Below are 12,615 nucleotides of genomic sequence, written 5' to 3'. Positions count from 1 at the left end.
GATGCCAACATGAACACTAATGGATCGCTGTGTAAGAAGTGTGGGTTGGATTAGATTGACACTAACTTGTGTCTCTGGGTTCCTGTAGAGGAAATAGGCCTTGGCTGCATACTGGTGTACTGTGCCGAGCTTGTATGTTCTCCCTGCGCGAAGGTTTTCTCTAAATACAGCTGCTGGGATCAACTCCTCTAAAGTTGAAAGAGATTAACTGATGGATGGATTCTGTTTTTACGTGAAGTCCACTTTGTCACAGCTCATCCCATTCCTTCTGTTCTATTGGAAGATCCCAAAACCTGGAAGAAAGTGCTTGGTATAATGTGTGTGATTCATGCCACTTTGTATTTGTTTTTGGAACGGTATTATGAAATGTATCACCTCAGAAGAACTCACTTTTCTTTGCAAGATTTCGCAGAATACTTCATCTTACTTGACACAAACTCAAATCTTATCAGTTTTCCTGGCAGGAAATCCTGTGAATGTCGACGTGCATAACGCCACGCACAACATAAGTTCACATTGCAATAAGCCATGCACATACCAGCAGTCAACATATATGATGTGATTGCACCGAATGTGATAAACCCAAGCCTTGTCACATACCTCTGAGAGGATTCTTCCGCCACTGGCTGATTGTTGAGGATCAGCTGAGGTGAAGGGTTCAGCAGGTCCGTGCTGTGTTTGGCAGTGTGCGTCAGCAGCGTTTGATCCTGAGCTGACTCAGACTGGAGCATGTGTCTGCCTCTTTCTCTTCCCCTCTGTGTCGACCTGCACCCGTTTTTAATTCATTCACTGGATCCAACGAGCTTCACCGCTAACGGCCAAGTATGAGAGTCTACTAGTGAAGAGAGGTGTGTGTGTGTGTGTGTGTGTGTGTGTGTGTGTGTGTGTGTGTGTGTGTGTGTGTGTGTGTGTGTGTGTGTGTGTGTGTGTGTGTGTGTGTGTGTGTGTGTGTGTGTGTGTGTGTGTGTGTGTGTGTGTGTGTGTGCGGCCCTTTTCAGCATGATGGTTATGTGACTTTTTGGTTTAGGGTGAGGGTGAGGTGAACTGCAGCACTTTGGTCAGCAGCTGATTTCAAACACATCTTAAAGCGTTGCCTCTCAAAATGAAACTTTACTACAAATGCACTCAGGTACTGAAGAAAGGGGATCTCACAGAGAGATTTTTTTTTCTTCCTGTTTTTGTGTCGCCCTTACTACAGTTTACACGCTGTATTTACACAGAGTCCGCCACGGGCACTGGTTGGTGGAGGCCACGCTGCGGATACTGTGGTCACAACTGGGGGAAAATACATGCGCACGATGAATGATTTATCATTTTTGCATTACAAGTGGATTACCTCAGGGTTTCAAAAGTAGCATTTCCCTTCATTTTTCCCCAAACAAATAAAGTGGAGCCTATTCTCCTGCAGCAAAGTAGCCGAGCTCTCAAGAGGGGGATGCATATTTATGAAAGAGAAAGCCTCCGAATGCCCACTGGAGCAAGGTTGTTTCATTCATTTATTTATTTGTGAGACATTAGTGTCCTGATTTTTAGGGATTTTTTTACCGAAGCAACAGATCTTCCAGGAAACATTTAAACTCAGTTGCAACTTGGTTAATAGTGTAGGTCAAGTGTAAAGCAATTACACATACTCATGTTGCGCACTGAGTCTGTCAACAACAATGTATAGTTTCTAATGCTCTATGTAGTAATTGAATTAGGTCGTAAAATTCTAAGAATGAAAAAAGAAGGTTGCATCTTATTTGTAACTGTTTTTGAACGCTGATTTTGTGCAAATACTGTAATTTCTAATGAGTGTTTATTTTAACTGTGGCAACATGGGAGCTTGTGTACACTTATTTACTTCACTGAGCAATGCCACGGAAATGCATTAACCTACATTTGACTGCATTTTGTGCTCCTACCAGTAGAGGGGGTGGTGGCTCTACTTGTAAGAATTTGTACAAAGGCATCATTTGTGCCTTCTGCAACCAACTGGATTCATGTGCTGGAGTGCAAGATCCAGTGAGCTGGCATTTATGCAGCGAGGGTAAAAGATGGAAGCAGTGCACTGTGAAAATGAAGGGGCTGAGCTCGACATGTGACAGGTCTTTCCATTACTCGAACTCTGTGCAACTAACCAGTCACCAGAGTCACTTTGTATCCCAGTGGGACCTAATTTCACTTGAGCACTCACTGTTGGCAAACATGACTTTAAATTTTTTTATTTTTTCAATTTTTTTCCTCCTCTCTGACTGATCCTGTTGAGTTTCTCTCTAAATTATTTCAGTGCGGTTTCCCCTAGCCCTCGCTCATCGAACAGTATCAGGAGGTGGAAGCTTGAGCTGCCTTCATTACCGTTTGGTAAAATTTCATACCTGAGGCACCGTATGGCTCCTTGTCAGCTGCTCAATCATGACACTGCCTAACCTGATTAACCCCTGGAGTGGGCGGCGAGCAGCGTGCAGAGCTGCTGGCCAAGAACAACTCCTCGCTGCTCGCATGCACACACAAAGAGGCAAACACTCGCGCAACCCTTCGGTGGTCTTAATAATCCAAAAGGAGATATTCTCCTGCCAAAGTCGTGTATTATTCGTACATGCTGGTTGCCATGGCGACGCCTCACACATCAATCAAAGCTGCTTGGGAGTGCGTCGGTTGGCAAGAGCTATAAACAATTTTTTAAGCTCCAGTAAGGAGATGACAAGGAAGACAAATTACTCCCCGTGCCGACATCACCTCCTCTCTCGGCTCTGTGGGTCCAGTTAATGTCAAAGGCCATTTTCCCCACCTGCCCAGTTGTTTACAGATAGTTTTCCCTCCCAAATACTGATTTGATTTAGATGTTCTCCTGACAGATTACTGAGGAGATGATGGAGGGACTTCACAGTGAGAAGAACCACTTGAAGAGGTTTGGGTATCCGATTAGGACGCTTCCCTCCCCGGGTTGCTTCCTATAAAGTACATCCTTGGCCCGGGACCTGTTACAGCAATTATCTTACTGGGTTGTTCTTGAAGCAACTTACAGTCTCCCCAGAAGAGCTGGAGGAGGCTGCATGAGACAGGTTGCTTTCTTGACCCCATGTGGACGAGGTGGAAAAAGAAAATCGACAGTTTATCTTCTTGCGGCGTGCATCCTTGCGAGTGGCAGCAATAGCAGCAGCAGGAGTCTCGTTCTTGGAGAAACTTTTAAGCCCTGAGTCAAATTGCACGCAGCAATTGTCCAGAGGATGATGTTGCTGGAGAGAGAAGAGCAGCAGGCAGCCCAGGCCCAGACATGGAGAGATGAGACCGTTAGTGTATTAGGAGCCATTACCCCTGCTGTCCACCCCCGATATTTTTGTCTTATGGCCATGAACTCGATAGTTTTGACATCACTTTCATTTCCTTATGCCCGAGTGAACCATTGTGTCATTACCTGCTTGACTGTGAGGCTTTCAGCCTGCCCACCAGAACAAAAAGCACCGTATCAAGCAAACACAGCTGTGTCACAAATGCCAGTAGGTTTGATATGAAGGTGCCTCTGTTGAGACGACTCATTACAAGAGCAGTTTGTTTACATTTCACAGTACCCATGGCTCGGGCGTACATTTGTGATTTTGTCTCCAACAGAAGCTGGAATGATTTAGTCATTTAAAACCTACAGGAGTGATGCCAGTCCACTTAATTCCTCACATCAATCATCCCCTTGTTATACGTATGGTGTGAGGATGATTTGGGACCCGTTTGGTTCAGTGTGTCTGTCTGCCATATTAATTTGTCTGTAGATAATTTGCCCATTGCTGTCGTGTCCAAGTTAATGTTCCATAAGAGACTGACGTGTAACTGATGTGACTTCACAGACAACTGTTTACTCAATAACGTACAAAAACCGATGGTGAGCGACGACTCTGGTCTGCTTCGGAGTCGGAGTTCACTTTGCAGAAACAGAAGATTTTGACTTTTTCCTTTTTTTGAATCCACCAATTGCCACCACAGAGCCATGATGTGTGATATGGATGGTTGTTTGTGCAAAGCAGTCGGATAAAGTCTCAGAAACAGTCCGGTACCTGACAGGAAAACAGATCCTCTTCTAATAAGCTCATGAGAGTGGTTTTGTCCATTTTTGCTTCAGTCAGGTATAGGCCGCCTGAAACCAACATATCCAACATCTGCACCGACTCTGCTTTTAGTGGGGAAAGTTTTTAGGGGGAACAAAACGAATGTTAACCACCCTCACTCTTCTGCTAAAAGTAAATAGAAGGCAGTGATTCTGAAGACCTTTTCAATAATGTACATCCTCCGGGAACACGTTGGACACCGGCAATCACCGGAATAACAGACAATCGCCCTCCACACATTCACACCTGAGGCCAATTTAAAGTCGCCCGCGAAGCCAACAAGCTAACAACATTCGAATTGGAGGGAGAAGTCAGAGAACTGGGAGAGAAACTCAGACAGGCAGACGGCAAATAACCAAACTCCGCACAGAAAATTGACCCCGGGTCGACATGCTGCTGGCAGTGCGAATGCACTATGTTCTTGTATATTCAGCAGCTTCACGTTCGATCACCTGGAAGAATCTGGTGAAGAAAACACGGCCTGCTAAAAACAAAATTCACCAGCACCTTCCCGGCTAAACTAAGCCTCATATCGATGTCGCTGTAGTCAGCGCTCCCTTTTTGTTCTTGAAAATCTTCCACCACTATCTCATCCCTTCGCTCTCATATTCATTGCAAAAGGCCAGCGAAGTTTAACGCTATTTGAGAGCCATGAGTTGCGCTCTGTCAGATGACCGATCGAGGGTAACCAGGAGGAGAATCGATTGGACACGGACTCAGCACAGCGATGCAGAACTCCTGGCCAAAGGGGGCCACTTGCTATTGAACCGCCTTAACAGAGTGCTCTTCGCTTGGAAAATAGACAAGACCTGGCCTTTAATTTAAGGGGCATTTAAAGGGCATTAAGAAATAAGAAAAAGAAAAGAAAAAAAAAAAAAAGGGCAAGCTTAAATTGCTTAAATCTGGTGTTGTTATAAAAACTTGTGTGTAAAATGAGCTCAAGACAAGAGAGTGACTCAGATCCAGGGTGAATTGCTCTTGAAATTCAAGCTAAAAAAAAAACAACCAACCCTGTTCTCGTGCTTCGGTAGCTGTGTGAACTTTAAAAAACGACGTGGACAGATGTAGTTTGTGGCCACAGCAGAATAATGTCAGCGAGACGACTGTGCTGTCGGCTCCATTTGTTTTGAATGCTGCACGCCGTAATTTTGCCGCTGACGTTTCGGGGCTGTCATCGAAGCGCCACCGCCTAAATTTGTTGTCTTCTGAATTGAGACAGCTCGTGTTGGCCACTCAGGAAAGTGAAGGAAGGGTCATTTGTCAAGCAGAGGCAGCTGGGAAATTGGGAGGCTTACTTCAATTTTCAACACGAGTCTTTTTTTATTTTTATTTTTATTTTTTTTGCACTCCCGCGGGGATAACGTCAGGCCGAGTTCAACTGTTTTTCCACACATTGCATTTGGCCTATCTGAAAGGCAAGTCCCCTCCTCAAACACATCATGCAGAGGCTGCTCACATGTAACCAAAGTCGGGGGTGGGGGGGTGGGGGGGGAGTTGATAAGGCAGCTGCTATTTTGAAGAGGAAGACATGCAAGCCAACAACTCAGTCTGACATTCTGCCTGCAGATAGTTGATATTTCTTGCTGTGGAGCTCAGGATCTCTCCTCCTCATTCCATCCCGCCTCTCTCTCTCTCTCTCTCACTCTTTCACTCGCTCTTATCAATTCCTATAGTTTTTATGCAGCATGCCAATATGATTTGAAGCATCACTGCAGGCACTTTGCGTCATGTCAACAGGTCAGAATCAATCTCGACGAATGTGGCGAATGTTTTCAGGCGATGTTCAGCGTTGAAATGTTTTTGAAAAGGTTGAACTTGAGGGGAGAAAAATTTGTATTTCCTCCACAGGATGGACCTTACAAGGCCAGAGAAGGATTTCTGTATGTATACGGAGGATTCAGTTTCATATATATATGTCATCGTAGAGCTTCATTTTTGTCTTTCGGATGCTTCTTTCAGGGGTTGCCTCTTTCACTCCCTCCACCGACTTCGCCCTTCTCCGCCAAGGTACTTTTCCCAAAAACAATCTACCTTCTCTCCTCAGCACCGTCTCAATCTTCGCTTTCATGATCTTTTCATGTGCACGATTATTGTTAGATTGCATAATTATAAGATAGTTGCACAGAACAGCTAGTGTGATATCATGATTTCTCGGAAGAAATAAAGTCTAGTATCGCTTTTCTCATATCAAGGCATTATTATTCATCCATTAAATGGGATGAATCAAAATGTTAAAGGTTCACGTCGACTCCATTCTCATTTTTGAGTTGCGGTGGATGAAGGTGTTATTGCAATCAAACGAACAGATATTTTCAAATCAAACCTGTCATTGTCTCTGCAGAGCGCAGCCTCTTAGAGTGAAATAACTTTTCATATCATTCACAAAATGACAGACAAATGCAACGAAAGCAGCGGCATCCTGAGGCGGACGTGGCTTTTGTAAATTGAGCAAAAGCTCTCTGATCACAGGCATAGATAGATTGTGCTGTATTCTGTCACAGATATCGCAGCTTATCGTGCCATTTCGTATTCTACCACAACAAGCCATTTTCCCTAAAGACGCAGGCTGGGTTGGGCTGGGTATGGAGCACATGAAAAACCTGAGCAGAGCGGTGCCACCGATAATTACAGCAGGCCGAGATTAACAGTCCCATAACACGAGGTGAGCGTCGCATACGATCCCGCATCTGCACGCCGTCCATCACAGTCCAGATTAAGATGCTGTAAGGTAGTAAGGTATGATCCATATCATCCTGCAGGATGAGTGGGTTATCTCCACATCTGGTGGATTTATGTAGGCTAAACAGACACTGTGTGTGAGGCCCCTCGTAGCGCCCGGAGGGCCTCGTTTAAAGAATAAATCCAGCACAATTATGCCTTAAACTGTGGTTTGTGTCTACTCAAACAAACCTTGATATTCTCCCTAATTCATGAAACATGGTCCTGGTTTTTTCCTCATTGAACTCTCTATTACATTTGACATTATGGGGTACGTGACCCTCGGTGCACCAGCTTTTTGTAGTCTGTGAAAATGGCTGGAGGATAATCTACAGGGGAAACAGAGCTTTAAAGAGAGAAAAAGTCCTATTATGTTCCAATACAAGAGCACGGAAATAAAATGAAAGACATTCAGATGAATTACGTAGCTGCATAAAAATATTGATGTTCAAAGCTCATTCTGGTTTTAAAATTACACTAATAGGTATTTCTTTTGTGAATGAACGGAGGAATAAGTCAGCAATTTTCTGAGAATAAACTAGAAAATGGATGACATGGTAGGAATTGTACTTAACTGGCACTAAAATTACCCAAAAACCAGAACCCAAAACTGTTACTGACTTAATTAAAGGACAATAATAATAATAATGATGATTTAATTGCACCCCTGGGAACATGTCAAAGTTTATATGTAATGTCCTGTCTACATCTGAACATTCAGTTATTTCCAGATTTAAACTTTGTCAGTCATTTACTTTAAAGTGTCTGCTTCTTATATCCAGTGTTCCGATATCTTCTGTGTTTTGTTCTGTATATAATGCCACATTTAGACATAAAAGCGGAACCTTTCAGAGAAAGTTCTTTTCAGACTTCTCAAATGTTTCTAGAAAAGTGTGTATTATCGTGCGTACTGCATCTAAATGCAGATTTACATCTTTTTGATTCCGTTTTTTTTTTTTTTTTTCGAAGATTATAGAATGATTTTTATCTGTGCAATGATTTTGTGCTTAATGTATATCTGGCATGATATGGGGAGGTTCCTATAAAATTTCACTTAAGCTCTCATTTTGGCCTGTAACCACCTCGCCGAGCCCCATTGGCTGCTGAAAGAAATGAGGCATGCTCAGTGTGAAATGACGTGTCACTGATAAGTAACCCTGCGCGCTCAGCGAAAACCATCAAGTCGAAGTTAACTCAGGCCATTACTCGCATTTTTTTTTTCTCCCTCTGACTCATCACCAAGACTTGCTCTCAGGATGTCATTAAACACAGTTGTCATAGAAACCACTTTAACGCTGAACACATAGATTTCAGAGTGAACCTCGACGTTGTTTCAGCGACATGTGAACCTTGACCCCCACTGTCGATTATTTGACGCGCGCATGTTTGGGGAGTATTAAACCGCGCGGCTCTCTGTTAAATATTAGGTTCCAGGTAAATAAATAGCTTATAATAGTCGGATTCAGCACCTCGTTGGGTCGCTAAGTGGTTTTCCTTAAGTGGTCTCATTTCTGTTAATGACTGTGTTGCAGATCGGTTTGTGCAATGGCAATCCCCAGGCACCAGCTAATCATCCTGTTTTACTGGATCACAGTGAATCAAGATGAATGGGATTTCTGTGACGCTTGCTTTGGAACTTTTGAAGCTTCCTGCGCTCAAGCAAACATGGCGCCTCCTCGTGCTTTCTGACTGAAGCTGGGCCACAGACAGCGACGGCCCCTAAGGTTGACCATGGAGATGATACAGCAGGGAATTAGGAGAAAGGAAAGGACAATAACAAAGCAAACACAATCCTATTATTTTTCAGTCCCTGGAGAAAGGAGGCTGGCGAATTGAAGACTCTCCAGGTGCGAATGTGTTTGTTCCTGCGTTTTATCACTGCGATGGATTGGTAATCAATCAAGATGGTTGCCTGCCCTCCAAGCATTGTGAGCTGTGATTGACTCCAGCCTGCAGACCCTTAGCAGCTGAAAACAAAGACATGCATACAGATAAAACACAACAAATCTATACTTCTCCTTTGTTACTTTTATTTTTTTGTTATAGCTTCCCTTATTAATGCAAATGAGTGTTACAGAAATGTCAAGAGTCTGAGAACACGATGTGCTGTTTCCTAGGCATCTTTCACCCTGCAGTCAAATGAAATACAACATCAGATTTATTGTCATCTGCCCCGCGTGTACCACAGATGACGTAAGTTGAAAGCTTCCTTTTCAAGGTGTAGTTATTTTGTTCTCATCAGAGACGATTTAATGAGATTTCTTTGCTTTTCACAAAGTGGGTGCACAGCAGCATGCACTACTGAACAAGAGAGCTCGGATTATTTTACAACTCAAGACAAATTGCTGAAGCTACAGTGTTGAGATGAGTCCACAGATATCATTCAGGATTTCCTGGTTTTAACGTTTTCAATGACTTCCCTTCCCCCCCGACCCTAAAAAAAAAAACAACCAACCCTTCTCTATCAGTTATGACACTTCCTCCTCTCTTCTGCTTTGTAACACGTGAAATGCAATCAAGTGAGAATGACGGAGAGAGGCGCAAAAAATTGTTTCATGCGAGACTTCTTAAGCTTTTTTGAACAACTGGCCTTTGGCAAAATAATAAGAAAAAACAAAAGTGTAGACACCTAAGAATGCCAAACGCGGCAAGTCTGTAATGTTATTGGGAGAAAAAAAGCAGAAAAGTCAAAGCAAACACAAACATTCAACTCTGCCTCCGGAGACAGAAGAAAGCAAAGCTGCCCTGCCTGGCAACAGCACTCATTTTGGCTGGCTTTCATCTGGGCTTGGCCTTTTGACAATAGATGCGATTGAAGCAATCTTCATAGCCTGCATTTCTATTTGTTTCAAAGGTCATCTATTCAGAATCTGGAGGTAGAGGGGAAAGGGTGGCGGGGTAGAGTGCTCACTGTGGGATAAACAGGCCTTGACGAGTGATAGAGGAACTGGAGATGCGTGTGTGTGTGTGTGTGTGTGTGTGTGTGTGTGTGTGTAACCATTGTTGAGTGCCCACATATGCCACCTCTCCCGACCATGCATATGTTTATGTCTTTGAGGGATTATGTGTGTTTACATGCACGTATCATACTTGGTTGCCAGAGTGCATATTGTCTTTGTGTGTGTGAATTCTTCTTGGCACAGACATTCGGTGGCAGCATATGCCTGCGATACTGTCGGCCCTTATGAAGCTTTGGCCTCTGCGATCTCTTCATACCCTCGAAGCTCTTATCCACTTCTGCCACTCTGTCTACTCTCCCTCCATGATGACCCCCATCAATTTTCATAATCATCCTTCTACTTCCCTTTATTATCAGCCTTCCATCTTCCCATCACCCCAAAAGCTATGTTTTCATCTCCCTCTTATCTCCGCCTCGTCTCACCAGAAGACAGCCTGGATCCACAACTGCGTTAATACGGCTCAAACTTCAGTCCAATTCCTGTACATGAATATTTAACTAGCATTTTTAAATCACGATCTTATGGGTGACAGGGTAGCTGTAAACAGTGTTGATGCAAAGAGTATTTGGGAATTCGGGACCCGTTTGTCAAGTTTTCAAAGCAGCAAATCAACTTTTCTCCAAAAATGTACGGCGCTGAGAGTGCAAAGGAATAACAGCCGGTTGTAAGATGTCATTTGAAGCATGAAAAACCAAACACTCAGAGAATGTGAATCCCCATCTGTTCAAAAATTCCCATTAATCACTTTCAGCAATAGGTAGTGAAATTAGGTGCAAGGCTCATGGAGTAAATATTCATTATTTAAATGTAAATGATGTGTTAGAGGTCAGCAATTAAATTGTGCTTGTTCAGAAAAAAGCTCCTTTGATCACACAAGGCTGAGAGTGAAGCAGAGTAAGATAAAACACTGGGTTGTCGGTTATATTTCCATAAAGCAGCATCAGATGCAACAAACGGGATGCATTTCTTCTAAAAGAGCTTAAGTGTGACTTTACACAAACAACAGTTGTCTCCCCATGTTTCTGAAGGAACCCCACCTTAGACAAACCAGTAAAACTTTGTCTCTGTCTCATGGTGGTATGAAACAAAACAAAACAAAACAAAACAACAAAACGGACCAAATAACTCCACAATCAATCAACAAACATTTGTTTGAAACGTGCCAAATAAGTGTATTATTTTCAATGGAGGCTTTAAGTGCTTAGGGGTAGTTGAAAAAGCACATCCTGATTTTAGAAGAGTGATGAATGATGCGCTCTCGCCTTTGCTGGGGGACAAAGTAATGATGAGAGACATCAATCTTTATTACCTCTCACTCCAGAACGTCCAAGGGCAACAGAAATATTGCTCTCACGGAACATTCATCTTCACACACCTGCCTGTGGCTTCCAGCTGCAGGAAAAGCTCTTTAAACTTTATAGATATTGTTGTTTTTTTTATGTTTTAAATCTTGCCTTAAATGCACATAGCTAAGTTTGACTCGGTAATGTAGATTTTATTTATAGTTGATCGCAGAATGAATCAATTTCATACAGTAACAGGGATAATCCTACTCAATCAAAGGCGACACAATTTACTCTGCGTCCATTGGTCAGTTTATGTGTCGATCGAAGCGGTTTTACTCGCTGATTGGCTGAAACATACTAAGTCCAGCCTTCTCGTACCTGTCGGTCTGTGACAGGCTGTTCCAGCTTCCCGGTGCCCCGCCCCCTGGCGTCCCTCCCGCCCCTTTCCACCGGCGTTCATTCGTGAAGCGGATTGACGGTTGCAACCTCGGTATGTGGCGCATGAGTGTGCGTTTCGGGATGTGACGCCCGTCTCTCGGAGCGGCGATCCTGATAAAAATATAACATCCGCGCGGGAAGGGGGAGGGGGACTCGGGAGGACTGGATACCTGAGGACAAGCGGGGCACAGCCGGGAGGAGTTGAGCAGCACAGCGCGGAGCGCAGCGGCGAGGGGTGGGGGGGTGGGGGCGGGAGACACGGGAGCGTGGCACGAGAGAGAGAGCGAGAGACGCTCGAGCAGATCCAACCGACGAGCGCACGCAGAAATGGCGGAGCATCACGCAGCCAGCGACGGCAAGCACAAAGCGTCCAGCGCCGCCAACGCCGGGGGCTCGGTGCACGGGAACAGCCGACCCGGCTCCGCGGGTGGAGGAGGAGGAGGAGGAGGGGGAGGGGGCAAGGGAGGCCTGTCTGGCGGACTGACACAGCCAGCCGGGTGGCAGTCTTTACTCTCGTTCAGCATTCTCTTCCTGGCCTGCCTGGCAGGATTCAGCTCCAGACTTTTCGCCGTGATCCGGTTCGAGAGCATCATCCACGAGTTCGATCCCTGGTAAGTTGGTTCCCCCGTCACGCTCCCCAAAACATCCCGGTCCGACCCGCTCCACGGGACCGATCACTTCTCATGGAAACATGACGCATCGCAAGCTAATTGTTCCTAAAGAAAAAAACAACAAAAAAGCTAAAAAGAAAAGTGCAGTATTAAGTTGTGAATTCAGTTTTAACTTTTATTTGCAGCTGCTTTGTGCTCCCCCCCACCCCCGTCCCCTCCTCCTCCCCTCCCCTCCCCCTGATGCCCTTGAATCAAACACTCTTCTGTGTCTGCAGGATGTTAAACTGTGACGATCCCAGTGTCATCACACCGGTTTGTCCACGTTGCTTTAGCTGATTCTGGTCAGACAGGAGCACGCGAGGAGCCCTCCGCTGCAGGTGCAACTTTGCTATACAGGGTCCGATTCTCATTTCAGCGGCTGAAGTTTACGTTCGTGGTTAAAAGGCTTCCTGTGGGGATTGTATTGGAGGGGCGGATGGTCGATATGATTGCTTGAGGATGTATGGAATTGATCCTTTTGGAG

The 12,615-nt window shown here is 44.6% G+C and overlaps 1 protein-coding gene across 1 annotated transcript in view; it reads left to right on the top strand.

The window, feature by feature from the left end:
- Positions 1-11,497: 11,497 nt before the first annotated feature.
- The window catches only part of LOC308122720 (dolichyl-diphosphooligosaccharide--protein glycosyltransferase subunit STT3B), a 96,416-nt gene continuing 95,298 nt past the window's right edge, over positions 11,498-12,615 (top strand). Inside the window, exon 1 of the mRNA XM_080484743.1 lies at positions 11,498-12,092. Within this exon, the coding sequence (XP_080340869.1) occupies positions 11,809-12,092 (284 nt within the window). The 5' untranslated portion in view covers positions 11,498-11,808. The remainder of the gene's footprint in view (positions 12,093-12,615) is intronic.

The sequence above is a fragment of the Lipophrys pholis genome (genome assembly GCF_963383615.2).
Source record: "Lipophrys pholis genome assembly, chromosome: 17".
NCBI lineage: Eukaryota > Metazoa > Chordata > Actinopteri > Blenniiformes > Blenniidae > Lipophrys > Lipophrys pholis.
This window is presented reverse-complemented; position numbering and strand designations above follow the sequence as displayed.